This window comes from Rana temporaria, chromosome 1 (genome assembly GCF_905171775.1).
Source record: "Rana temporaria chromosome 1, aRanTem1.1, whole genome shotgun sequence".
NCBI lineage: Eukaryota > Metazoa > Chordata > Amphibia > Anura > Ranidae > Rana > Rana temporaria.
The window spans coordinates 664,336,176-664,360,769 of record NC_053489.1 but is presented as its reverse complement, the minus strand read 5'-3'; the positions used below and the strand labels follow the sequence as shown (position 1 = coordinate 664,360,769).

The window sequence follows — 24,594 nt, the reverse complement described above, 5'->3', positions numbered from 1 at the left end:
CGCTAGGACATCATTGGTTTCGGTGTGAGCGTAACTTGCGACGAGCGCTTTTGTATCTCTTTGAGAATCTGGCCCACAGTCTGTAGTACTCCTGATGGTGTAGACGGACGCACCCCTCATATACGTGATGCTTTGGACGATCGATATCGGACATTTTCTATTCATTGGACTGGTCTCCTGCAGTCCCTGCATAGTGAACAGCTGTATTTAGGATAAATACATGTTTATGAATTGGAGAAAAACATTCCGCAGAGACGGCGCCATCTGCCCACTCCCTCCATATTCCCTTCCCCCTACAACGTGGAATCTGGTCCACGCACCGAGAGGCCACCGACGGGCATATGTTACCCATCGCCCAACATTCAAACCTGTTAACCATTGCACACTCGTGTATAGGAGCCTGGTATGGGTTCAATGGGGAAGCACCTTTATAAAGGGGATTCTAATGATGTACAAATGTGCGCGTTATACATGATTTAATATTTTTATTATTCATTATATTTTTTTACTGCCTTAAGTTTCAGTTCTGACATATTCTGCAGCGGTGTACATAGGACGCTGACCTGGTCACATCAATCTCTGCGCCAGAGGAGCTTACACTCTATGTCCTACCACAGACACACACTATTATTATATATTTGTATAGCTCTGACATATACCGCAGTGCTGTACAGAGAACACTGAGCCAGTCATATTGGTCTCTGCACCAGAGGAGCTTACACTTGTCCTCACACAGACACACATTAATAATAATAATAATAAACTTTTTATATAGCTCTGACATATATTGTAGTGCTGTACAGAGAACACTGACCCAGTCATATCAGTCTCTGCACCAGAGGTGCGACGTAAACGACAAGTACGCGACGCAAATTCGTTCGGGAATCGGCGTATCAGGCTCATTTGCATAGTCAAATGAGACCTGAACGTAAACGCCACCTAGCGGTCAGCGTTGTATTGCATTTAGGATCCGACGGTGTAAGTGACTTACGCCAGTCGGATCCTAGCCTAATTCCGGCGTATCTTGTTTTGCGAATACAGAACAATGATACGCCGGCGGGAATTTCGAATTACGCCGGTGTATCAGTAGATACACCGGCGTAACTCTTTTGAGAATCTGGCCCACCATGTCTTATCTTTCGGTGATGCCCACACCAACCATAACCAGTACCCAGCCCGTGTTAGAGGACGACTGCTTCAATTGAATACTTCTCACACAGGTGCTCATCCTTGCGACTGATCGAGTTTTGACTTTAAAGATTGGTGGGAGGGGGGAGGGGATAAGATGGAAAATCGTCAGATTCTGAGCCACGTTGTGTTCTAAGGCTGAAGGTAACGTGTGTCTGTCTCCAGACCCATTAATGTTTTCAGCAATATGGCTTTCCCTTCACAATGACGGTGATTACCGCACAGAACAATCTGTTTCCCATTTGATTGTCTGGGGTCAGCCAAACATATTGTTCTGTGCGGCTGAAAAGTGACTAAGCTGGAGTCGGAGTCTGCCTAATCCGTATAGAACGTGTGCAGCGCAAGCCGCTATTAAAGTGAACCCTCCTACATTTTAAAGAGGCCCTTTCACCTTCAAAGTGACAATGGCCCAGATTCTCAAAGGACTTACAACGGCGCAGCGCCACGTACGCCGTCGTAAGTCCTAATCTGGCCCGTCGTATCTATGCGACTAATTCTTAGAATCAGTTACGCATAGATATATATTAGATCCGACAGGCGTAAGTCTCGTACGCCGTCGGATCTAACCTGCAACATTTTTTTCCCCGCTAGGTGGCGCTTCCGTGGATTTCCGCGTTGAGTATGCAAATTAGCTAGATACGGGAATTCCCGAACGTACGCGCGGCCGACGCAGTAAATTTACGACGTTTACGTTAGGCTTTTCCCGGCATAAAGTTGCCCCTGCTATATGAGGCGCAGCCAATGTTAAGTATGGCCGTCGTTCCCGCGTCAAAATTTTTAAAATGTTACGTCGTTTGCGTAAGCCGTCCGTGAATGGGGCTGGACGTCATTTACGTTCACGTCGAAACCAATGACGTCCTTGCTACGTCATTTGGAGCAATGCACACTGGGATATTTTACGGACGGCGCATGCGCCGTTCGTTCGGCGAGGGGACGCGCTTCATTTGAATGTTACACGCCCCCTACCCGCCAAATTTGAATTCCGCCGGGTGATTTACGCTACGCCGTCGCAACTTTACAGGCAAGTGCTTTGTGAATAAAGCACTTGCCTGAAAACTTGCGGCGGCGTAGCGTAAATTGGATACGTTACGCCGACGCAGAGATACGCCCAAGGTACCTGAATCTGGTACCTGAATGTCTCTACAAAGGCAATGACCCCCTATACTCACGTTTCCCTGCATTTACTGGCTTTTTGCTCCTTCGCAGGTGTCGGCGATTTGGCAGAGTTGCGGCGTCAGTCTCCCGGTCATGTGACGGTGCTCAGGCCTAGCAATTGGCTGCTAGACCCAACCCAAGCATGGTCACCAGCATGGGCGTTGCTTGTTCTGCAAAAGATCTGGGACTAGAGCCCATAGCAGCGATCAACCAACCTTTTTGCAGGCGGGGGCACTAGGGTGACCACGTGTCCCGGATTGCCCAGGACAGTCCCGCATTTTGCAGGTCTGTCCCGGGCACCTTCATTCTAGGACAATACAGTGTCCCGGAATGAAACTGACACAGCCACCCCCCAGGCCAATCTGATGCCCCCAAAAAAGGCAGCCACATCACCGCTTTACTCACGGTCAGTACTTGTCCTGGCCGGGAATGCCTGGAGGAGCACAGTCCCCGCCCCCTGCTTATGATTAGAGAAATCATAAATCCCGCCTCTTGTGTCCAATCACTGTGCTGTGATTCGTTACAGCACAAGCTGATTTTTGGGAAGGGAGGGTGTCCCTGAATGGTAGTTTGGAAATGTGGTCACCCTAGGGGTACGTGAGTGGTAAGCCATTTTTCATCACGGCACCATAGTTGATATTGTTTCAGGATGATTGAAGCGCAATATTTCTATTATTAACCACTTCAGCCCCGGACCATTTTGCTGGCCAAAGACCTGGCCCCTTTTTGCGATTCAACACTGCGTCGCTTTAACTGACAATTGGCGTCCTTTTTTCCCACAAATAGAGCTTTCTTTTGGTGGTATTTGATCACCTCTGCAGTTTTTATTTTTTGTACTATTAACAAAAATAGAGCGTCAATTAAAAAAATGCAATATTTTTTACTTTTTGCTATAATAAATATCCCCCAAAAACATATATAAACATTTTTTTCCTCCGTTTAGGCCGATAAGTATTCTTCTACATATGTTTGGTAAAAAAAAATCGCAATATGGGTTTGATTAGTTTACGCAAAAGTTATAGCGTCTACAAAATAGTGGATAGTTTTATGGCATTTTTATTAATATATATTTTTTTTTTACTAGTAATGGCGGCGATCATCGATTTTTATCGAGACTGTGACATTATGGCAGACAGATCGGACACTTTTGACACCATTTTGGGACCATTTTAATTTTTACAGCGACCAGTGCTACAAAAATGCACCGATTACTGTAAAAATGACACTGGCAGTGAAGGGGTTAACCTGTGGGGGGGCGCTGCATGGGTTAAGTGTGTCCTAGGGAGTTCTTCTAACTGTTAGGGGGCGTGGCTACAAGTGTCACTGATCGCTGTTCCTGATGAGAGAGAACAGACGATCAGTAACAGAACGAGGAGATGTTGTGTTTACACTGACATCTCCCCGTTCTTCAGCTCTGTGACCCGATCGCGGGACATCGAGTCCGCGGTCCCACGGGCAGGGTCACGGAGCTCCACCACACGCCGGCAAATTAAAGGGGATGTATATATACGCCCATTTGCCCAGCCGTGTCATTCTGTCGACGTATAAGTTTGTGCGGCGGTCGGCAAGCGATTAAAATGTAATACATAATGAAGTGGTTCAACTGGCCATAATGCATAATCAGTGGGAGCCCATACGTGTGCTGTCTAAAGTTAGGGCACCTAAAACGACGACTAACTTTGCGACGGGAAACTAGACTAGCAGCGACGCAGCGAAGGCGAAAATCCGTCGTGGATCGCCGTAACTACTAATTTGCATACCCGACGCTGGTTTATGACGCAAACTCCCCCCAGCGGCGGCCGCGGTATTGCATCCTAAGATCCGACAGTGTAAAACAATTACACCTGTCGGATCTTATGGCTATCTATGCGTAACTGATTCTATGAATCAGGCGCATTGATAGAAACAGAGATACGACGGAGTATCTCGACTGTGAATCTGGCCCAAAGTTACTATTCTACAGAAGTTCTTCCTTCCATGGTGTGCGACCAATCTTTCTTTTTTCTTCAGGCCTAACCGTATTACTTTGTATAGCTCTATCTCCTGTCTGAACAATGCAGCTTCTGCATTTACGCAGAAACTCCCTGCTGTCATTCTGACAGCGGGGAATTGCTTACGAGAGGGAGGGGGTGGGGGGTGAAAGCAGGGCGTATTGCCTACTCCAGTGACATTTTTTAGGCACGTCCAGTGTCTGGTGTTTTAAAATCTTTTTTTCTCAAGCTCGGGAGGCTAAGAGGAGGTGCGGGAGCCGTGGAACAAACGGGGCAGCATTTTGTACACTTTGGCCGGGATTCAGAAAGGACTTACGACGACGTATCTCCAGATACGCCGTCGTAAGTCAAAATGTGCGCCGTTGTATCTATACGCTTATTCAGGAAAGCGGATACGCCTGAATTTTGGCAAGATACGACCGATGTAAGTCTCCTACGCCGTCGTATCTTGGGTGCATATTTACGCTGGCCGCTAGGGGCGCTTCCGTTGATTTACACGGTGAATATGTAAATGAGCTAGATACGCCGATTCACGAACGTACTTGCGCCTGTCGCAGTAAGCTACGCCGTTGACGTAAGGCGTACGCCAGGCGTAAGTTCACCCCTCATAAAGCAGGGGTAAGTCATGTTAAAGCGGAGGTTCACCCATAGAGAACACATTTTCCCCTTAGCTTCCTGCTCGTTTTGTCTAGGGGAATCGGCTAGTTGTTGTAAAATATGAGCTGTACTTACCCGTTTTCGAGATGCATCTTCTCCGCCGCTTCCGGGTATGGGCTGCGGGACTGGGCGTTCCTTCTTGATTGACAGTCTTCCGAGAGGCTTCCGACGGTCGCATCCATCGCGTCACGATTTTCCGAAAGAAGCCGAACGTCGGTGCGCAGGCGCAGTATAGAGCCGCACCGGCGTTCGGCTTCTTTCGGCTACGAGTGACGCGATGGATGCGACCGTCGGAAGCCTCTCGGAAGACTGTCAATCAAGAAGGAACGCCCATTCCCGAAGAACCATACCCGGAAGCGACGGAGAGGATGCATCTCGAAAACGGTAAGTACGGATCATATTTTAAAACAACTAGCCGATTCCCCTAGACAAAACGAGCAGGAAGCTAAGGGGAAAAGGTCTAAAAACAAATAAATGGGTGAACTCCCGCTTTAAGGTATGGGCACGGGAACAGCGTCGTATTTTACGTTGTTTACGTAAGTCGTACGTGAATGGGGCTGGGCGTAGGTTACGTTCACGTCGCATGAATGGACCCGGCGTATCTTAGGGAGTAAATTCGGCGTGATTCTGAGCATGCGCGGGCATGCGCCGTTCGTTCGGCCATGCATTATCATGGGGGTCACGCTTCATTATAATACAACACGCCCACTGCCTTGCTACTTTGAATTACGCGGGCTTACACCGGCCCATTTACGTTACGCCGGCGTACATATGGGAGCAAGTGCTTTGTGAATACTGTACTTGCCTCTCAATGTTACGACGGCGTAGCGCATATGAGATGTGCTACGCTTATCTAAAGATGCGCCGATCTCTCTGAATCGCGGCCTTTGAGTTGGGGCAATTGGGTAACAGCAATAAATGTTACAGTGTAGAAGTGTATTTGTGGCAAATGATAAAACGGCCGCACAGAGTGCAAGCAATCGGCTTTCAGACGTTCTATCCTAAGTCAGTGATGTGTCCTCGCTTCTCCCTCCATTGTGCCAGGCTCTGGATGTGGGTCATATGTCTCATCCTTGCTGTGACAGTGACTAATGTGTGTCTGTTTTTGTCTTTTGCAGCCAGTGCCAATGTTTGTAACGTGGTGTTAATGAGACACAGCGAGCTGGAAGAGGGCATCGACGTGCTGGACAGCAGCGGACAGATCGTCGGCTCATCGCGGATAGCTGCCAAACACGTGCGTGGGTTTTGTTTTTGTATCTCCCCCCCCCCCCCCAAAATGCTGTATCATGTGACATACGAGTGTCCGATATAAAAGAGGATGCACCCGTTGTTGTTAGAATCGCCTTAAAGGGTTTGTAAAGGAAATTTTTTCATTCATCTTAATAGCTTCCTTTACTTTAATGCAATGCTGTTTTCATGTCCTCATTGTTCGTTTTTGCTCTCAAGTTGCTGTAATTCTTCCCTGATCTCCACCCTTCCTGGTTGTCTGTTTCCTGATAACCACAGTACTGGGAGCTTTCTCTCTGTGGTCACTAATCAAGGAGGTGTGATTAATGTGGGCCAATGCTGTATCCTGGCCTAGGGCAGCCCTTTGCAGGGGGGCAGCACAGACAGTGTCCCCGCCGGCTTGCGCTACACTGTTAGGTAAATTAGTTTAGCACCCCCATAAATCGGCCGCACTGCTTCCAGTATGTGGGCGGTTGGCATTCTGTGGTGGGGGGGGGGGGGGGGCGTCGCTTCAAATTGCAGAGATTTCCCTTCACTTCCTGTCCCATAGCCAAACAGGAAGTGAGAGGAAATCTATGCAAATTAAGGGAATCCATTGCCCCCCCCCCCATGTCATCAGAACTAGTGTCCCCACTTGAAAATTTCAGGGTGGGTCTTAAACCGCAAGGGGTGTGGCCTTGACAGGAAGGGGTGGGTCATATTTAAATTAGGGGGTGCATGAGTATAGTCAGGCCTAGGGCAGCACAAAACCTAAATACATCCCTGCTGTGGGCCAGATTCTCATAGATCGGCGTATCTTTGTGCGGGCGTAACGTATCCTATTTATGTTACGCCTCCGTAACTTAGACGGGCAAGTGCAGTATTCTCAAAGCACTTCTCAAAGTGCAGTATTCTCAAAGCTCCGTAAGTTGCGGCGGCGTAGCGTAAATAGGCCGGCGTAAGCCCACCTAATTCAAATTTGGAAGATGTGGGCGTGTGTTATGTAAATGTTGTGTGACCCCACGTAAATGACGCTTTTTACGAACGGCGCATGCGCCGTCCGTGGAATATCCCAGTGTGCATTGCTCCAAAGTACGCCGCAAGGACTTATTGGTTTAGACGTGAACGTAAATGACGTCCAGCCCCATTCACGGACGACTTACGCAAACCAGGGCTGTGGAGTCAGAGGAAATTTTGGGTACCTGGAGCCGGAGTCGGAGTCAGCAAACAATGCACTGACTCCGACTCCGACTCCTACTAAATTTAGATTGTCTAAACATTTAGGAGTCGAAACATTTATCTACCGACTCCACAGCCCTGACGCAAACGACGTAAAATTTTTAAAATTCGACGCGGGAACGACGTCCATACTTAACATTGGTACGCCGTATGTACGCCACCATATAGCAGGGGTAACTTTACGCCGGGAAAAGCCTAATGTAAACGGCGTATCTGTACTGCGTCGGCCGGGCGTACGTTCGTGAATTAGCTGATTTACATATTTCTAGGCGTGAATCAGCGTACACGCCCCTAGCGGCCAGCGTAAATATGCAGTTAAGATCCGACGGCGTAAGAGACTTACGCCGGTCGGATCTAATACAAATCTATGCGTAACTGATTCCAAGAATCAGGCGCATAGATACGACCGCCCAGACTCAGAGATACGACGGCGTATCTGGAGATACGCCGTCGTATCTCCTTTGAGAATCTGGGCCTGTGTTTCTAAAACCCCTCAACACCAATCAGTTTCGTTTTCCAAACCATCACTGCCCTGTATTGGCTCTGTACAGCAGAGAAGCAGGAAACAACAGCAAAAACGAAACTAGAAACTAGAGGCACATTATATGATTGATTTTTATCTATTTTTAATCGTTTTTAAAAGGAATCAGTTAACTATTATGGCCCGGATTCACAACGGAGTTACAACGTCATAGCTCCGGATACACCGTCGTAACTCTGAGTTGCGTGGTCGTATCAATGCGCCTGATTCATAGAATCAGTTACGCATAGATTTCTATTAGATCCGACCGGCGTAAGTCTTACGCCGTCAGATCGTAACTGCATATTTACGCTGGCCGCTAGGGGCGTGTACGCTGATTTACGCCTAGAAATATGTAAATCAGCTAGATACGCGAATTCACGAACGTACGCCCGGCCGACGCAGTACAGATAGGCTGTTTACGTTGGGCTTTTACCGGCGTAAAGTTACCCCTGCTTGGATATTTTACGTCGTTTGCGTAAGTCGTCCGTGAATGGGGCTGGACGTCATTTACGTTCACGTCAAAACCAATACGTCCTTGCGGCGTACTTTGGAGCAGTGCACACTGGGATATTCCACAAACGGCGCATGCGCCGTTCGTGAAAAATGTCAATCAGGTCGGGTCACAAGTTATTTACATAAAACACGCCCCCCTGTTCCAAATTTGAATTAGGCTGGCTTACGCTGGCCTATTTACGCTACGCCGCCGCAACTTACAGAGCAAGTGCTTTGAGAATACAGCACTTGCCCGTCTAAGTTGCGGAGGCGTAACGTAAATAGGTTACGTTACGCCCGCACAAAAATACGCCGATCTACGAGAATCTGGCCCTATGCCTCTATACCCTGTAAACGGTCATTTCAGCAAAAAAAAATGTTTTATTTACAACTCCTTTAAAGGAAATCCGGGTTTGGAAAAATAAGGGGGCAGCCAGAGCCGTCCACTGCTTTATAAAATACTAGTTGGGATGGCGGTCTGCTTGGCTTAATTATGAAATGTGGGGAAGCTAGAGACCTATATCAATGTGAAACTGAATCGGAGAGGAGCAAAGAGGAGACTTCTCATAAAGGAAATGGTAGGCAGGGCCGGTGCTACCATTAGGAAAACTAGGCAGCCACCTAGGGCCCCCTGCTGCCTAGGGCGCCCGGCCACTGGTGTTCCTACTCTCTTCTCTTTACAGCAAGAAACTAAGTCTCAGCATCAGCAGGCAGCCGCTGCGTCATTCGCACATAGTGTCAGAGACGCAGTGGTGGCAGAGAACTGTGCCTGTGTCCCGACTCACAAATTAATGGAAACAAGCAAACATTTATTGATGGGTGCTTGTGAGGCTGCATTGATGGGCGCTGGTGAGGCTGCATTGATTGGCGCTGGTGAGGCTGCATTGATGGGCGCTGGTGAGGCTGCATTGATGGGCGCTGGTGAGGCTGCATTGATGGGCGCTGGTGGGCTGCATTTGATGGGCACTTCATTAAAAAGGTGGGTTATACATGAGCAGGGCAAAGAGGTTGGAGTCTGATGGAGCCGGGGGGGGGGGGGGGGGTTTCAAATAAGGTTTCGCCTAGGGTGTCAAAGGCAGCAGCCGCAGCTTAATTCGCACTTCGCACAGTGTCAGAGGCGCAGCAGTGGCGGAGAACTGTGTCTGTGTCCCGACTCACAAATAAATGGAAGCAAGCAAACATTCATTGATGGGCGCTTGTGAGGCTGCATTGATGGGCGCTTGTAAGGCTGCATTAATGGGCGCTGGTGGGCTGCATTAAAAAGGTGGTGTATACATGAGCAGGGCAAAGAGGTTGGAGGCAGGGGTGGAGCCAAGGGGGGGGGGGGGGCGTGAAAATTAGGTTTCGCCTGGGGTGTCAAAAATCTTTGCACCAGCCATGATGGTAGGTATCGTGTGTCAGCTCATAGGCAGGACTTTTTATACAGGTTCTCTTTTTAAGATTTTACAGCAATCCATTTTTTTATTTAATATACTGTAACGCTCACCTCTCTGGGGATCAAGTGCCTGGTCCTCTCTTTGGCACCTTTGGATTTAACATGGAGTGTCGGCACCATGACTACTCTCCTGATTGGCGCCACCATTAAATTGAGGAGCAAGCAGCGTGTCTATACCACATATATCAAACACATGGCCCGGGGGCTGAATTTGGTTTGTCATGGCACGTCATGTGGCCCTCAGTAGGGATGAGCTTCGTATTCGAGTCAAACTCATGTTCGAATCGAACATCGTATGTTCGATCGTTCATCGAATTACAAAAGTTTTGGGCCGTTCGCCCCAAATTCGAGTGGCGTTTCACGGCCCATATTTCATTGCGGCATCGCAGTGCATTGCTGGCTGATGATTGGCCAAGCATGCACTATGACCCGCATGCTTGGCCAATCACAGCTTGCAAAAAACAGAGAGCCATAATTGGCTAAAGCCAGGGTGGCTTTGGCCAATTATGGCTCAGGGGGTTTAGTACACGCCCCACACTATAAAATGCCGCCTGCAGGTCGGCCTTGTGTAGTGTGTTGCGGTGGTTGAGAGAGAGAGAGTGTAATTTTTAGTAGATAGGGCAGGCAGGCAGTTAGTTACAGTTTGTAGAGGATATATATGCATCCCAGGTGTTGTGTATATATATTTATACACTGTATAGTTTAGCTAGATCCGCACTTCCTAATTTACTGGCAGGCGGGTGATTGTGCTAGCTGCAGTATTCTCACGTGGTGTACTGCCTGTGTCCTCTGCAGTGTGCACCTAATGCTACGTGGTGTGTACTGCCCGTGTCCTCTGCAGTGTGCACCTAAAGCTACATGGTGTGTACTGCCTGTGGCCTTTGCAGTGTGCACCTAAAGCTATGTGGTGTGTGTACTGTCTGTGTCTGTGCTATTTTTCTCAATGATTTTCATCCATATTGCAGGGACCAGACATTACATTAAAGCTGCAAGCAGTTTTAAATGACTTTTTTCTTTATAGTAATCTCATTTTGTGCAGGGACAGTTCTAAACACGTGCCACTTCACAGGCATACTATAGACACCCAGCAGGTTTTTTTTTTCACTTTAAGTATCATTAAAAAAAAACAACAACCGGTTTTAAAACTTTTTGTTCCATTGATACATGTTCCCTGGGGCAAGACCCGGGTTCTCAAAGACGTTTTACGACAAAAACTTGCATATTGGGCTTTAAAATTAGCACTTTTGAATTCGAACATTTGAGTCCCATAGACGTCAATGGGGTTCTAATTGTTTGCGCGAATGGTCGGTCCGTTCGAAGGTTCTGGTGTGAACCGAACAAGGGGGGGGGGGGGATGTTCGGCTCATCCCTAGCCCTCACACCCAGTTTTTCAGCTAAAACTTGGCAGAACTCAGTCTTGCCACTTTCGGCTCTCACCCTATGCTCCCCGCTTTTCCTTGTCACTTGTACACATAGAAGCCTTCTCTGTTTAAAAGTACAGCTTTGTTCTGGGTGGCTCATGGCTCTCACAGATCCCTGCAGGTACTCACAGTGGGGCACGGCGGGGAGAGATCTCCAGAATCTGATCTAACTGACAGAATGACCTCCCTGCAAGGCAGGGTTGCCTGCAATGGTACTAGAGCCACCTACAGTGTTAGAGCTGGGCCAGGTAGGAGAGAGTAGAAATGCTAGTGTAGTGCCTGGCTATTTTCAGAGTCGGTGCTATGGTAAATTTAGAGGGAGTTCAGAGATGTAGTTGGCTCTGAACCTGTTGTTTGGTTAGATTTGGGGTCACTGCTCCAGCTTTGGCTGTGCTGTGTGCATACTGTCGTTGTCTGGGGAATGAGTTCCGCCCCAGGCCGACAGGTGGCAGTAGTAGGGTCAAGTGCAGTTGAATTTCTCCTCTCCTCTCCGCAGCCTATCAGGAGGGTTGGTCGCCTCGCTGTGCATGCTGGGGAGGGGTATATAAAGGGTAGATGCCATTAGTTCGGGTCGCTGTGTTCCCGCCTGTGTGTGGCCCTCCTGGCCGGGTGTGTGTTGCAGTGTTCCTGGCTCTGGGACCACGTCCGGTCTGGAGCGCATTCATCTGTCTGGTGGATCCAGTGAGTCGACTGGGTCCCTATATTGCCAGATGGTCCTGGGCTGTCCGTCCAATTGGAGGAAGCCGCCTGATGAGGAACCTGTCCGGGGATACCGAGCACGAGGCTGGTGTTTCAGGAGAGGCTTGTCCATTCATCAGAGGACACTTGGGTTCTGAGAGGCTGGACGCAGGTCGCCTATCAGTTGCTGATTTAACCAAAGCTATGTGAAGGAGAACCAGGTGATGAATCCAGTCATGAAGGATTTTGGACCGAAATTGTCTCCAATCTTCAGGAGGGTCTGTGGCAGAGACTTAAGCCTATTCATCCGAGTGACACTCTGGATGCCAGGCTGGTGAGAAAGGCCTGTCCAGATGCACTATACCCGCTCTGGCTAGAGTGGCGATGTAAAGAAGCAGGACTGCTTCCATATCCAGTTACACCTGAATTTGCTGTCTTCTATTTCGCTATCCCTTCATCTTTCTACTGTTTATCGTTTTTACCCGGCTGGGTAAATAAAGCACAGAAAATACATTTACTGCAGCTCTCATCAAGTACCCTAGACGGCGGAGATACAGAGGTAACGTGCCACCCAAAACAAACCAGCAGTTCCTTCGGGGGTAGTGCTACACTAGGAAGCTTTGTGTGGGGGGTGTGGAGGGTGCAGTTGGAGCCGAGGGCAGGGGGATCCCCTGTGAGGTGGTATCCAGCTCAGGGCCATTGCAGAGCCGCAGCCAGGGAGTCTCCCCAGACAGCTCAATCTAGACCCGCACCCAGCGGGAGGGAGGAGAGAGCCAAACGGGGGACACTTCCTGCCAGGGGCTCTGCTTCGCCCCTGTCATCTCTGCTCCTCCCCCGACCCATCCCTCCTACTACCCTACAGCCCCATATCTGCCCTAACCCACCCTTCACAGTCCTGCCCTTCGCCTCCTTTAACCCGCTGTTACAGTGTTGCCCCTCCCCACCCTCGGCATCAGAAAACACACATTGACACCTGCTGGTTGCGCTCCTCGTGCTAGCCACTGGGGCTGACAACAGCCCAGGTGCCAGGCCTCATTTTCTACTATTTGTCAAGCCCTGATCTAATAACCCCAAAGTGCCCAGTGATTCAAAGTGTTCCTCCAGTCCCCATGTAATCTAATTACCCTACTGCACCCAGTGACTCCAAATGCCCTGTGTCTCCAAGTGCTCCTCCAGTCCCCATGTCATCTAATGACCCTAGTGCACCCAAATGCTCTTCCAGTTCCCATATCATCTAATGCCCCTAGTGCACCCAAATGCTCCTCCAGTTCCCGTGTCATCTAATGACCCTAGTGCACCCAGTGATTCCAAATGCTCCTCCAGTCCTAATTTCGTCTAATGACTTTAGTGCATTAAGTGATTCTTGGTGCTCCTCCAGTCCCCATGTCATCCAATGACCCTAGTGCACCCAATTGCCCCTCCAGTCCCTATGTCATATAATGACCCTAGTGCACCCAAATGCTCCTCCAGTCCCCATGTCATCTAATGACCCTAGTGAACCCAGTGACTCCAAGTACCTCTCCAGTCCCTGTGTCATCTAATGACCCTAGTGAACCCAGTGATTCCAAATACTCATCCAGTCCACATATCATCTAATGACCCCAAGGTGCCCTGTGACTTCAAGTGCTCCTCCAGTCCCTATGTCATTTAATGACCCTAGCGCACCCAGTAACTCCAAGTGCTCCTTCAGTCCCCATAGCATCTAATGACCCTAGTGCACCCATTGATTCCAAATTCTCCTCCAGTCCCCATGTCATCTAATGACCCCAAGGCACCCTGTGACTCCAAGTGCTCCTCCAGTCCCTATGTCATTTAATGACCCTAGTGCAGCCCTCAAAATTTCCACTCGCCTGCTAGCATTTGGCGAGTGGATTTAAGCTGTGGGCGAGGTGATAACAGTTCTGCATGACCAATCTTCCTCCAATCTGTGCCTACACTTAGAGCCACGCTGCGATTGGCGGCTGAAGAGGAAAGGTGCGTGCCCAGGAAAAGTAGTCGGGTGAGCCGCACACATGCAGAGCAGTACACAGGTGCTCTCCTTACAATTCTCGTTAAGCCATGGGACCTGATAGTATGACCTCTCTGAGCCTGGCTTCCCAACCTGACCAATGTAGCTGGAGATCAGAGAGCAGGAAGGAACAAGTGAGCTGGAGGACTGCGATTATCACCACTCTGGGTGTCCCAGGTAGGCAGTGCAGCACAGCGCTCACCAAGAGTTGCCCTGACAAGAGAGCGGCAGTATGCTGTGCGGTGTCAGTGTGTGCTGTGTTGTGGTGTCATTGGCTATGCGGGTGTGTGAATCTCGGTGCTGGATTGTACTCCCTCCCGCTGTGCTGCAGCTCCTCTTCTCACTGCCCGACTGAATGAAAGGGGGAACAGGGGCTCCTGATTATGAGAGTGGGTAGAATAGGAGAGGGAGAGAGAGAGAGCAGGATGGATGGGGGTTGCAGAGGAGACAGCAAGAGAATGGAGGAAAAGACTTGGTTCTAGAGAGAGAAGGCAGAGGAGGAGGAGGGAGTCTTGTACATAAGAAGAGGGAGAGCAATATTTGCAGAAGTAAAAAAGTCCACGTCCCTCTGGTTTGCCCCAGTGCCACGTGCCTCTGGTTTGCCCCAGTGCCACGTGCCTCTGGTTTGCCCCAGTGCCACGTCCCTCTGGTTTGCCCCAGTTCCACGTCCCTCTGGTTTGCCCCAGTGCCACGTTCCTCTGGTTTGCCCCAGTGCCACGTTCCTCTGGTTTGCCCCAGTGCCACGTTCCTCTGGTTTGCCCCAGTGCCACGTTCCTCTGGTTTGCCCCAGTGCCACGTTCCTCTGGTTTGCCCCAGTGCCACGTTCCTCTGGTTTGCCCCAGTGCCACGTCCCTCTGGTTTGCCCAAGTGCCACGTCCCTCTGGTTTGCCCCAATGCCATGTCCCTCTGGTTTGCCCCAATGCCATGTCCCTCTGGTCTGCCTCAGTGCCCTGTCCCATTTTGTTAAAGTTGTTGTTGGTAATATTTGTGTAACTTGATTTGGCATAAATCATTTAACAGTGTCATTCCAAGAGATAATCTACAAGGGCGTGTTTAGGGGCAGAATTAGGGGCGGCCAGTGTATGGGTTAGGTGAGGCAACAGGTGGCGAGTAACACTTGAGGCCTGGCTAGAAGCTCAGGGCTTGAAATTTTGAGCCCTGCCCTAGTGCACCCAGTGACTCCCAAGTACATGCACCTCTAGTCCCTATGTCATCCAATGACTCTAAGTACGCCCCCATGTAACCACTATGTCCCAGTGTGCCCCATGTTATCTAGTGACTCCCTTCTCATCTAGAGACTCCAATGTGCTGCTGGGAACATCATGTTCCCAAATGTGCCTCCAGTGCTCTCTCGTGCTCCTCTGTGCCACCTATGTCTCCGCACATCTTCTGGTACACTCTTCCATCATCTGGCCAGTCCCCTTGTCAGTAGCTGTTTGCCATTTTATGCATCTAGTTTTGGAATGGAATATCCAACAAGCTCATAGAGGTGTAATGGCCGATGTCTACAAATTTTAGCCATAGTGGGGTAGATTCAAAGAGCAATTGCGTCTGCGTAACCATAGTTACGCAGCGCAATTGCTTACTTGCCCCGGCGTATCGAATGCTCCTGATTCAGGAACCTCGATACGCCGACTGCAGCCTAAGATATGACTGGCATAAGCCTCCTTATGCCATCATATCTTAGGCTGCATTCTTACGCAGGCCGCTAGGTGGCGTTCCCGTTGTGGTCAGCGTATAGTATGCAAATTGCATACTAACGCCGATTCACAACCCTACGCGAGCCCTGCGTACGCAGTTTATGTTGTTTGCGTATGTCGGTTTTTGCGTAAGGCTGCCCCTGCTATCAGCAGGGGCAGCCAAAGCTACGTATACCCGTTGTTCCCGCGTCGCGAATTTTGAAATTTACGTTGTTTGTGTAAGTGAATCGTGAATGGCGCTGGACGCCATTGACGTTCATTTTAGAAGCAAATGTTGTCCTTGCGACGTCATTTGCCGCAATGCACGTCGGGAAAGTTTCCCGACGGAGCATGCGCACTACGCTCGGCGCGGGAACGCGCCTAATTTAAATGATCCACGTCCCCTACGGGATCATTTAAATTGCGCGCGCTTACGCCGGGCATTTTGCCGGAGCGCCCACTCAATTTACGGAGCTACTGCTCCGTGAATCAAGGGTAGCGCAGGTAATTTGCGGAGGCGCAGCGGCAAAACAGTGCGCTGCGCCTCCGTAAAAAAACTGCGCAAATCTACCTGAATCTACCCCATGGTATATAATAATTCACCGCTGTGGTGGTCAGGGGCTGGAATGTTTTTGTGACATGGAATAAAGCAGAGCCGTGTACCATAGACTGCGCGTCTGCATGCGCCGCTCCTCCTCCCTCTGTCGCAGATCATTGCTGCGAAGTCTCCAGCTGTTTCCATTTTCCCTTTAAACACCTTAAGAACATTGATGAGAGGGCCATATGCTCCCTGCTTTTTATAAACCGCTTTTTTTTTCTTGTATCTTTCCTTGGCTCTGTCCCTTGGGGTTTATTAGAATACTAATACAGCCAAAGTTTAGAAATGGATTCCTGCAAAAAGAAAAAAGTTTTCTTCGTTTTGGCAGTCAAAACTTTTTTTTTTTTCCTTTTGCTTTGTGCGGGAAAAAACATGAATTTGTTAGGAATTGTATCCAGTGTAAGATTTGATAAAAGAATTGTGACCTGGCTCGTTTTTTTCACCCATTGCTGCACAATTGTGCTGTATTCCTGCTGCCTGGGCTCTAAAAACCTGCCTAGATCTGCCACTGTGGCCATTAACGTGGACATCTTCTTTTTTTTTTATTTTTTATTTTATTTTTTTGTAGGACACCAGTGTCAAAATTGTAGCCCCTTTTGTTTCCTCTGTTTAACAACTTACTGGACACTTAAACCCCCCTCCTGCCCAGACCAATTTTCAGCTTTCAGTGCTCTCACACTTTGAATTGCGCGGTCATGCTACAGTGTACCCAAATTACATTTTTATCATTTTTTTCCCACAAATAGAGATTTATTTTGCTGGTATTTAATCACAGCTGTGTTTTTTATTTTATGCCAAAAAAACATGGAATATTTTGAAGAAAAAAAATCATGTTTCATAGTTTGTTATAAAATTTTGAAAGCAGGACATTTTTCTCCTTCATTGATATGCGCTGATGAGGCTGCACTGGTGGGCACTGATAGGCTGCACTGGTGGGCACTGATGGGGACAGACAAGGCGTCGCTGATGGGGACAGACAAGGCGTCGCTGATGGGGACAGACAAGGCGTCGCTGATGGGGACAGACAAGGCGTCGCTGATGGGGACAGACAAGGCGTCGCTGATGGGGACAGACAAGGCGTCGCTGATGGGGACAGACAAGGCGTCGCTGATGGGGACAGACAAGGCGTCGCTGATGGGGACAGACAAGGGGGCGCTGATGGGGACAGACAAGGCGTCGCTGATGGGGACAGACAAGGCGTCGCTGATGGGGACAGACAAGGCGTCGCTGATGGGGACAGACAAGGCGTCGCTGATGGTTGTTACTGGTAGGTGACACTTATGGGCACTGGTAGGTGACACTTATGGGCACTGGTAGGTGACACTTATGGGCACTGGTAGGTGACACTTATGGGCACTGGTAGGTGACACTTATGGGCACTGGTAGGTGACACTTATGGGCACTGGTAGGTGACACTTATGGGCACTGGTAGGTGACACTTATGGGCACTGGTAGGTGACACTTATGGGCACTGGTAGGTGACACTTATTGATGGCACTGTGGGCACTGATGTGTGGCACTGGCAGGTGGCACTTATGAGCAGGCGGTTGTTCTCGCTGATTGGGACCGATGTTCCTCTAACAGCCGCTGGTGATGGGCTTTTTTTTTTCTCCTCATGCTATCAGCGCAAGGAGAAAAAATTGTTGATTACCGGCTCTGTTTACATTACATGATCAGCTGTCATTGGCTTACAGCTGATCACGTGGTAAGGAGTCGGGATCGACCCCTTACTCCGATCTGTGATCCAGCGAGTCTCATAGACTCGCTGATCAAAGAGCGTGCCGCACGCTCTCCCAGCAATTTAGGTCCGTGCTGTAGCCGCGGATCTGAAGTAGTTAATGGGTTAATTTACCATTACCAAAATACAACTGTGCAGGTATAAAAAAATAAAAAAATGGGTAGCTTAGATCAAAGTTGGATATTGGCCTTTTCTATACCTACCTCTCGAAGCCTGGCTAAAAAATGCCCAGAGGTGGCATCATCCTGTCCTGCCTTGATGCTAGAATGTTGCTAACGCACTCCCAGCTGTTACTGCTCATCATCGCAGGAGCGAGCACCCAAACCCCCGCACATGTGTGGTCCACTATCTCCGCCGTTTCAGCCTTTCTGAGCTCAGAGCTACTGCAACGGGGGGGGGGGAAGTTCTAGGAGGAAATTTCCGATATGCAATTCCAACGGACCAAAAACCATGCATGCTCGGAATTAAGTCGACGCATGCTTGAAAGCATTGAACTTCATTTTTTTCTCGGCTCGTCGTGGTGTTGCACGTCACCGCGTTCTTGGCCGTCAGAATTTTGTGTGTATGGAACACAAGTTTGAGCCAAAATTCTGTCGGAAAAAAATCCACTTTTTTTTTTTGGTCGGAATTTCGGATCGTGTGTACGCGGCATTAGTCCTCGTGTTGTTGCAAAGGGGCTTTCATAAAGGTAAAAATCTGTTAATTATATTAGCTGTGTTTAAAAATACTTTTAATTATTATTTAATGAATGCATAATTACATTACTGGTTACTTTTTTTTTTTTTTTTTTTAACATCTGCCTGGAGTTAAGCTTTGACCTCCAAGTGATAATAGGTACTTGTGTTGGAAGCGCTCGTTACATAATTAACTAGATATAAAAGACACGTGTCCATCTAATTCAACGCGTGACGTCATTATTACCTTGTTGTTCTATAATGAATTTATTATGTGAATCACCCAAATACCCAATTTTAGGAAAGGGCTTCTTCACCGAAATGAATTGCAATCGTTTCCCCCTCCCTGCGGCGTCCTTCCTTAGATAAGTAGTAATTGAGATATTTATACTTTACCGCATATAGAAAAACATATGGACGCCTTGTGTTTTCCAGCATAATAAATGGAGTCATCACAGGCAATAAACGCCCCCTCACAGAAATATGTTACATATGAGAAGTCATACCGTTCATTCCTATAGTTCTGCCTGATATAATACTCCGGCATCGGCGCAGCACTAGGGTGCCAAGTCTTGTGACGCGTTGCGTGCTGGAGAACCCACTGATTCATGGAGGTTCTCCCGAAGCTGAACATTTTTTAACTGCTTCTTCTAAAAATATTAAGTTGAAAATTTGGAGAATTTAGGAGGCCATAGAAAGTATCCATGAGATAACTATCCAGTGGCGGTTCGTCCATAGAGGGCGCTGGAGCGCCGCCCCCTCTGGCTCTCACCGCCACTGAAACAACATAGATTCATGCATTGCACGAATCTATGTTATTATCACCGCTGTTATTCAGATGGTCGGCGCTCATGTCCGGCCATCTGAATAACGCCAGCTGGTTGGCTGTACGGAAATGTCTATCAAAGCCAACAGCTCTGATAGGCTTTCCCAATACAGCCCTCGGGTCCCGGAAGCTTATTCTCAGAGCGCACAGACTGTACGCCCCTTGGATAAGATGACAGGCGTCTCTGGCTACTGGTAACCTGATTGGCTGAGACGCCTGTCAGTCATCGAGGGCGGGAGAAGACATCGTGGGACGTGGATGCCTGACTCCAGTAAAGGTAAGTGCCGGGCGCGGGGGGGGGGAGAAGAAAGCAATTTACAGGGCACAGTGGGGACAATTGGCACAGCGGCGACCATTGGCACAGCGGCGACCATTAAAGGGCACAGTGGTGACAATTGATGGCACATTGGCTGCGTTTAATGGCATGGCACAGTGGTGACAATGGATATCACAGTGGCTGCGTTTAATGGCATGGCACAGTGGTGACAATGGATGGCACAGTGGCGACAATGGACGGCACAGTGGCTGCGTTTAATGGCATGGCACAGTGGTGACAATGGATGGCACAGTGACTGCGTTTAATGGCATGGCACAGTGGTGCGAATTGATGGCACAGTGACTGCATTTGATGGCATGGCACAGTGACTGCGTTTAATGGCATGGCACAGTGGTGCGAATTGATGGCACAGTGACTGCATTTGATGGCATGGCACAGTGACTGCATTTAATGGCATGGCACAGTGGTGCAAATTGATGGCACAGTGGCTACGTTTGATGGCATGGCACAGTGGTGCAAATTGATGGCACAGTGGCTACGTTTGATGGCATGGAACAGTGTCTGCGTTTGGGCACAGTGAGACTGCAATTTTTTTTTCCTTTGCGCCCCCCCAAAAATTTTGAGCACCAGCGGCGACCATTAAAGGGCACAGTGGTGACAATTGATGCCACATTGGCTGCGTTTAATGGCATGGCACAGTGGTGACAATGGATATCACAGTGGCTGCGTTTAATGGCATGGCACAGTGGTGACAATGGATGGCACAGTGGCGACAATGGACGGCACAGTGGCTGCGTTTAATGGCATGGCACAGTGGTGACAATGGATGGCACAGTGACTGCGTTTAATGGCATGGCACAGTGGTGCGAATTGATGGCACAGTGACTGCATTTGATGGCATGGCACAGTGACTGCGTTTAATGGCATGGCACAGTGGTGCGAATTGATGGCACAGTGACTGCATTTGATGGCATGGCACAGTGACTGCATTTAATGGCATGGCACAGTGGTGCAAATTGATGGCACAGTGGCTACGTTTGATGGCATGGCACAGTGGTGCAAATTGATGGCACAGTGGCTACGTTTGATGGCATGGAACAGTGTCTGCGTTTGGGCACAGTGAGACTGCAATTTTTTTTTCCTTTGCGCCCCCCCCAAAAATTTTGAGCACCAGCCGCCACTGTAACTACCCCATCTCAACTGCCGGATCCACAACAATCATTGCCCATTGGTGGCAGCAGCTCAGTTGTAGGCCTTTATTCTCTCCTCTGCTCTATAGCAGACAAGGTGGTCAAACATTTATGCCGCGTACAGACGATCGGACGTTCCGACAACAAAACCGTGGATATCTTTCCGACGGGAGTTGGCTCAAACTTGTCTTGCATACACACACGGTCACACAAATGCACTTGGGGGCTAAGAATATGCATCATACATACTAGGGGGTGTGAGGGGTTAGCTCGGTAGCGGGGTGTGTGACCCCTTGGATGGGTTCACCACACACTGAATTTATACAGACAGGCAGTCGAAGACAGTTGAAAACAAAGTTTTTGGTTTATTTTTCCATCTTGCTGGAAAACAAGTGCAAGCATCCAAACAGCATAAACAAAATCAAACATAAAATAAATCCTGGCCACTCTGGGCGTCTACCTTCCACACAGGAACCTATCTATGAAGTCTAACACAGCCTACTCCTGGGTAGACAGTGCTGGTCATACAGCACAAAACAATAGTCTTTTGATTAAACACAGGAAAAAGTCAATGGTCTCCTCACCTCATCAGGAGACTTTCTGGCACTGCTCTCCTACTCACACAGCCTTAGGAGTGATGCAGCAACCAAGTGGTAACCCTCTGGCTACTTATAAAGGCCTTGATTGCTTCATTCTGAACAGCTGAAGTTCTTTAACGGCCTTTAGCCTTCCTCTGGCTACGTTTGTAGCCGACGCCCGATAACAATCTGTGTATCGTCTAAACAAGGCAGAAATGTATGACCCGTCAGTGACAACACCCACAGATTTACCTGACTTCCTGTCACAGGGGAGTACAACTGGGGGGATCTGTAGTGGCGAAGGATCTGGGGGTTTTGGTTGATCATAAGCTCAATAATGGCATGCAATGCCAAGCTGCGGTTTCCAAAGCGAGCAAAGTCCTTTCTTGTATAAGAGAGGTATGGACTCCAGAGAGAGATATCATTTTGCCCCCCGCTGTACAAATCATTAGTAAGACCTCATCTGGAATATGCAGTTCAGTTTTGGGCCCCAGTTCTCGAAAAGGATATCGGGGAACTGGAGAAAGTGCAGAGAAGGGCAACCAAACTGATAAGAGGCATGGAGGAGCTCAGCTATGAGGAAAGATTAGAAGAACTGAATTTATTCTCTCTTGAGAAGAGAAGAATAAGGGGGGATATGATCAACATGTACAAATATATAAGAGGTCCATATAGGGAACTTGGTGTTGAGTTATTCACTTTACGGTCAACACTGAGGACAAGGGGGCACTCTTTACGTCTAGAGGAAAAGAGATTTCACCTCCAAATACAGAAAGGTTTCTTCACAGTAAGAGCTGTGAAAATGTGGAATAGACTCCCTCCAGAGGTGGTTCTGGCCAGCTCAGTAAAGTGCTTTAAAGTGGTAATATACTCTGTACTACCACTTTCACTTACAGGTAAGCCTATAATAAGGCCTATAATAAGGCTTACCTGTAAGTATAAAGAATCAGGAAGGAATGTTTTCCCTGCTGTAGCAAATTGGATCATGCTCTGCTGGGGTTAATGTTGTCGGAAACTGCGAATGTCAAGAACACGGTGACGTACAACACGTATGACAGCACTATAAAAGGGAAATATATTACCAAGTGCACCACCCTTTAGGCTCCTTCTGCTAATCTCGTGGTAGTAGAAGTTTGGTGAGAGACGATTCGCGCTTTTCAGCCTCGTGCTTTTCAGTCCCTGACGTGTTTAACTATTAAACTAGTCTGGTTAACTATTTGGAAGCCGATTACAGCCCTCAGGCTGTAATCGGAAAGCCTATCAGAGCCTCTGGCTTCCACAGCCAACCAGCTGCTGTTATTCAGATGGCCGGCGCTCGCCAAGGGGCCGGCCATCTGTATAGTGGGCGACAGCGGCAACAATACATAGATTCATGCAATGCATGAATCTATGTATTGTTTTTTTAGTGGCGGTGCAGGAGCGAGAGGGGGTGGCGCTCCTGCGCCCTCTATGGACACACCGCGACTGTTCTTACAAATGCTCACTTCCTGTTCTGGTGTCTTTCGCTTCTCACTGTGAACGAGCCATTCCCTTTGGTGGCAAGTGCCGTGCACGCCCCCTCCCTCTGACCACAGGACAGCGTCAGGACGCTCTCCACGTTTCAGAGAGAGACAGGGGCTCTGTGTAAGTGGGCGTTTCTACTGGGCCGCAGCGCCGCCTTTCTTGGCTTAGTTTCATTCACAGCTCCGCCTGGACTCCGCCCCCTTGCTGCCTGGAGACTTGAAATCCTACACTGATTGATTATTCATCTATGCCCGTATTGTACAATATAAAGTAATCTATAAAATTTGTCGTGTGTGTATATATATATATATATATATATATATATAAAATCTCAAATAAAAAAATAACAAATTAGGAATTCTAATGAGCTGCTTCGTAGGCTGTGGAGGCTGGAATGGGTGTAACTAGTGGGTGGCGTGGGGCGGCGTGTGCAAGAGAACTTTGCTCTTTCTCGTGCCGGCGAGAAAAAAAAAATGCTCTGCACATGCGCGATGCCGCTGAGCATAATGGGAACTGTAGTTCCGTTATTGCGGTGACGTCGCTGTAATGCACTCGCACCGCAAACCCGGATATACAGCACAGCAAGGATACAGGAAAGCCGGAGGGTGATCTAAACGCCGGATATACACAGGTATACAAATTATTTGAATCACAATCATTACTTTTTTCGATTTATGCACCTAACAAACATTACATTTATCTGGAATTTTTTTTGTCTTTACAACCCCTTTAACCCCATAGTTGCTTCCCCTTCTCACACTGTCATGCCGGCCCTGCACTATCTTTCATTTTATTTCCTCTCGCTCCGGGCCTTACTAAAAGCCAAATCTGACACATTTGACGCAAAACTCCAAAAATAGACAAGACAAAATGATTGGCATCTTTTTCAAAATTAATAATTACCGTATATACTCGAGTATAACCCCGAGTTTTTCAGCACATTTTTTTGTACTGAAAATGCCCCCCTCGGCTTATACTCGAGTCACCTTTTTTGTGCCTGATCTCCCGGACTTTGGGGACCCGTGTAGCCCCACTCTTCCTCTATAAGTGTGCAAAGTTTGTTGTCCGGGGAACCTACGACCGGGGAGCACCGATTTTTCAAAGCCGGGGGCATCCCTTCCATAGACTCCCATGTTAAGCGTCAGTCTAGTCATGGGCACCGTGAGGCATGGGCACAGTGAGGCATGCACATGGACACAGTGGCCCGGATTTAGATACATTGGTGTATCTATCGGCGAGCGTAACGTATCTCAGATACGTTACGCCGCCGTAAATTAGGGCGCAAGTTCCATATTCAGAAAGAACTTGCGCCCTAAGTTACTGCGGCGTAATGTATGTGTGTCGGCGTAAGCCCGCCTAATTCAAATGTGGATGATGTGGGCGTGTTTTATTTAAATTGCATGCGCCATTCGTGAAAGAATCCCAGTGCGCATGCTCGAAATTACGCCGCAAATCGTCAATGCTTTAGACGTGAACGTAACTTACGTACAGCGGTGACGTCGCTGTAATGCACTCGCACCGCAAACCCGGATATACAG

At 48.6% G+C, this 24,594-nt stretch overlaps 1 protein-coding gene across 2 annotated transcripts in view; it reads left to right on the top strand.

The window, feature by feature from the left end:
* The window catches only part of SFXN5 (sideroflexin 5), a 354,774-nt gene that overhangs the window by 191,934 nt on the left and 138,246 nt on the right, over window positions 1–24,594 (top strand). For both annotated transcript variants that reach the window (XM_040335556.1, XM_040335557.1), the window contains exon 11: window positions 6,110–6,225. In XM_040335556.1, coding sequence (XP_040191490.1) covers window positions 6,110–6,225 — 116 coding nt within the window. The remainder of the gene's footprint in view (window positions 1–6,109; window positions 6,226–24,594) is intronic.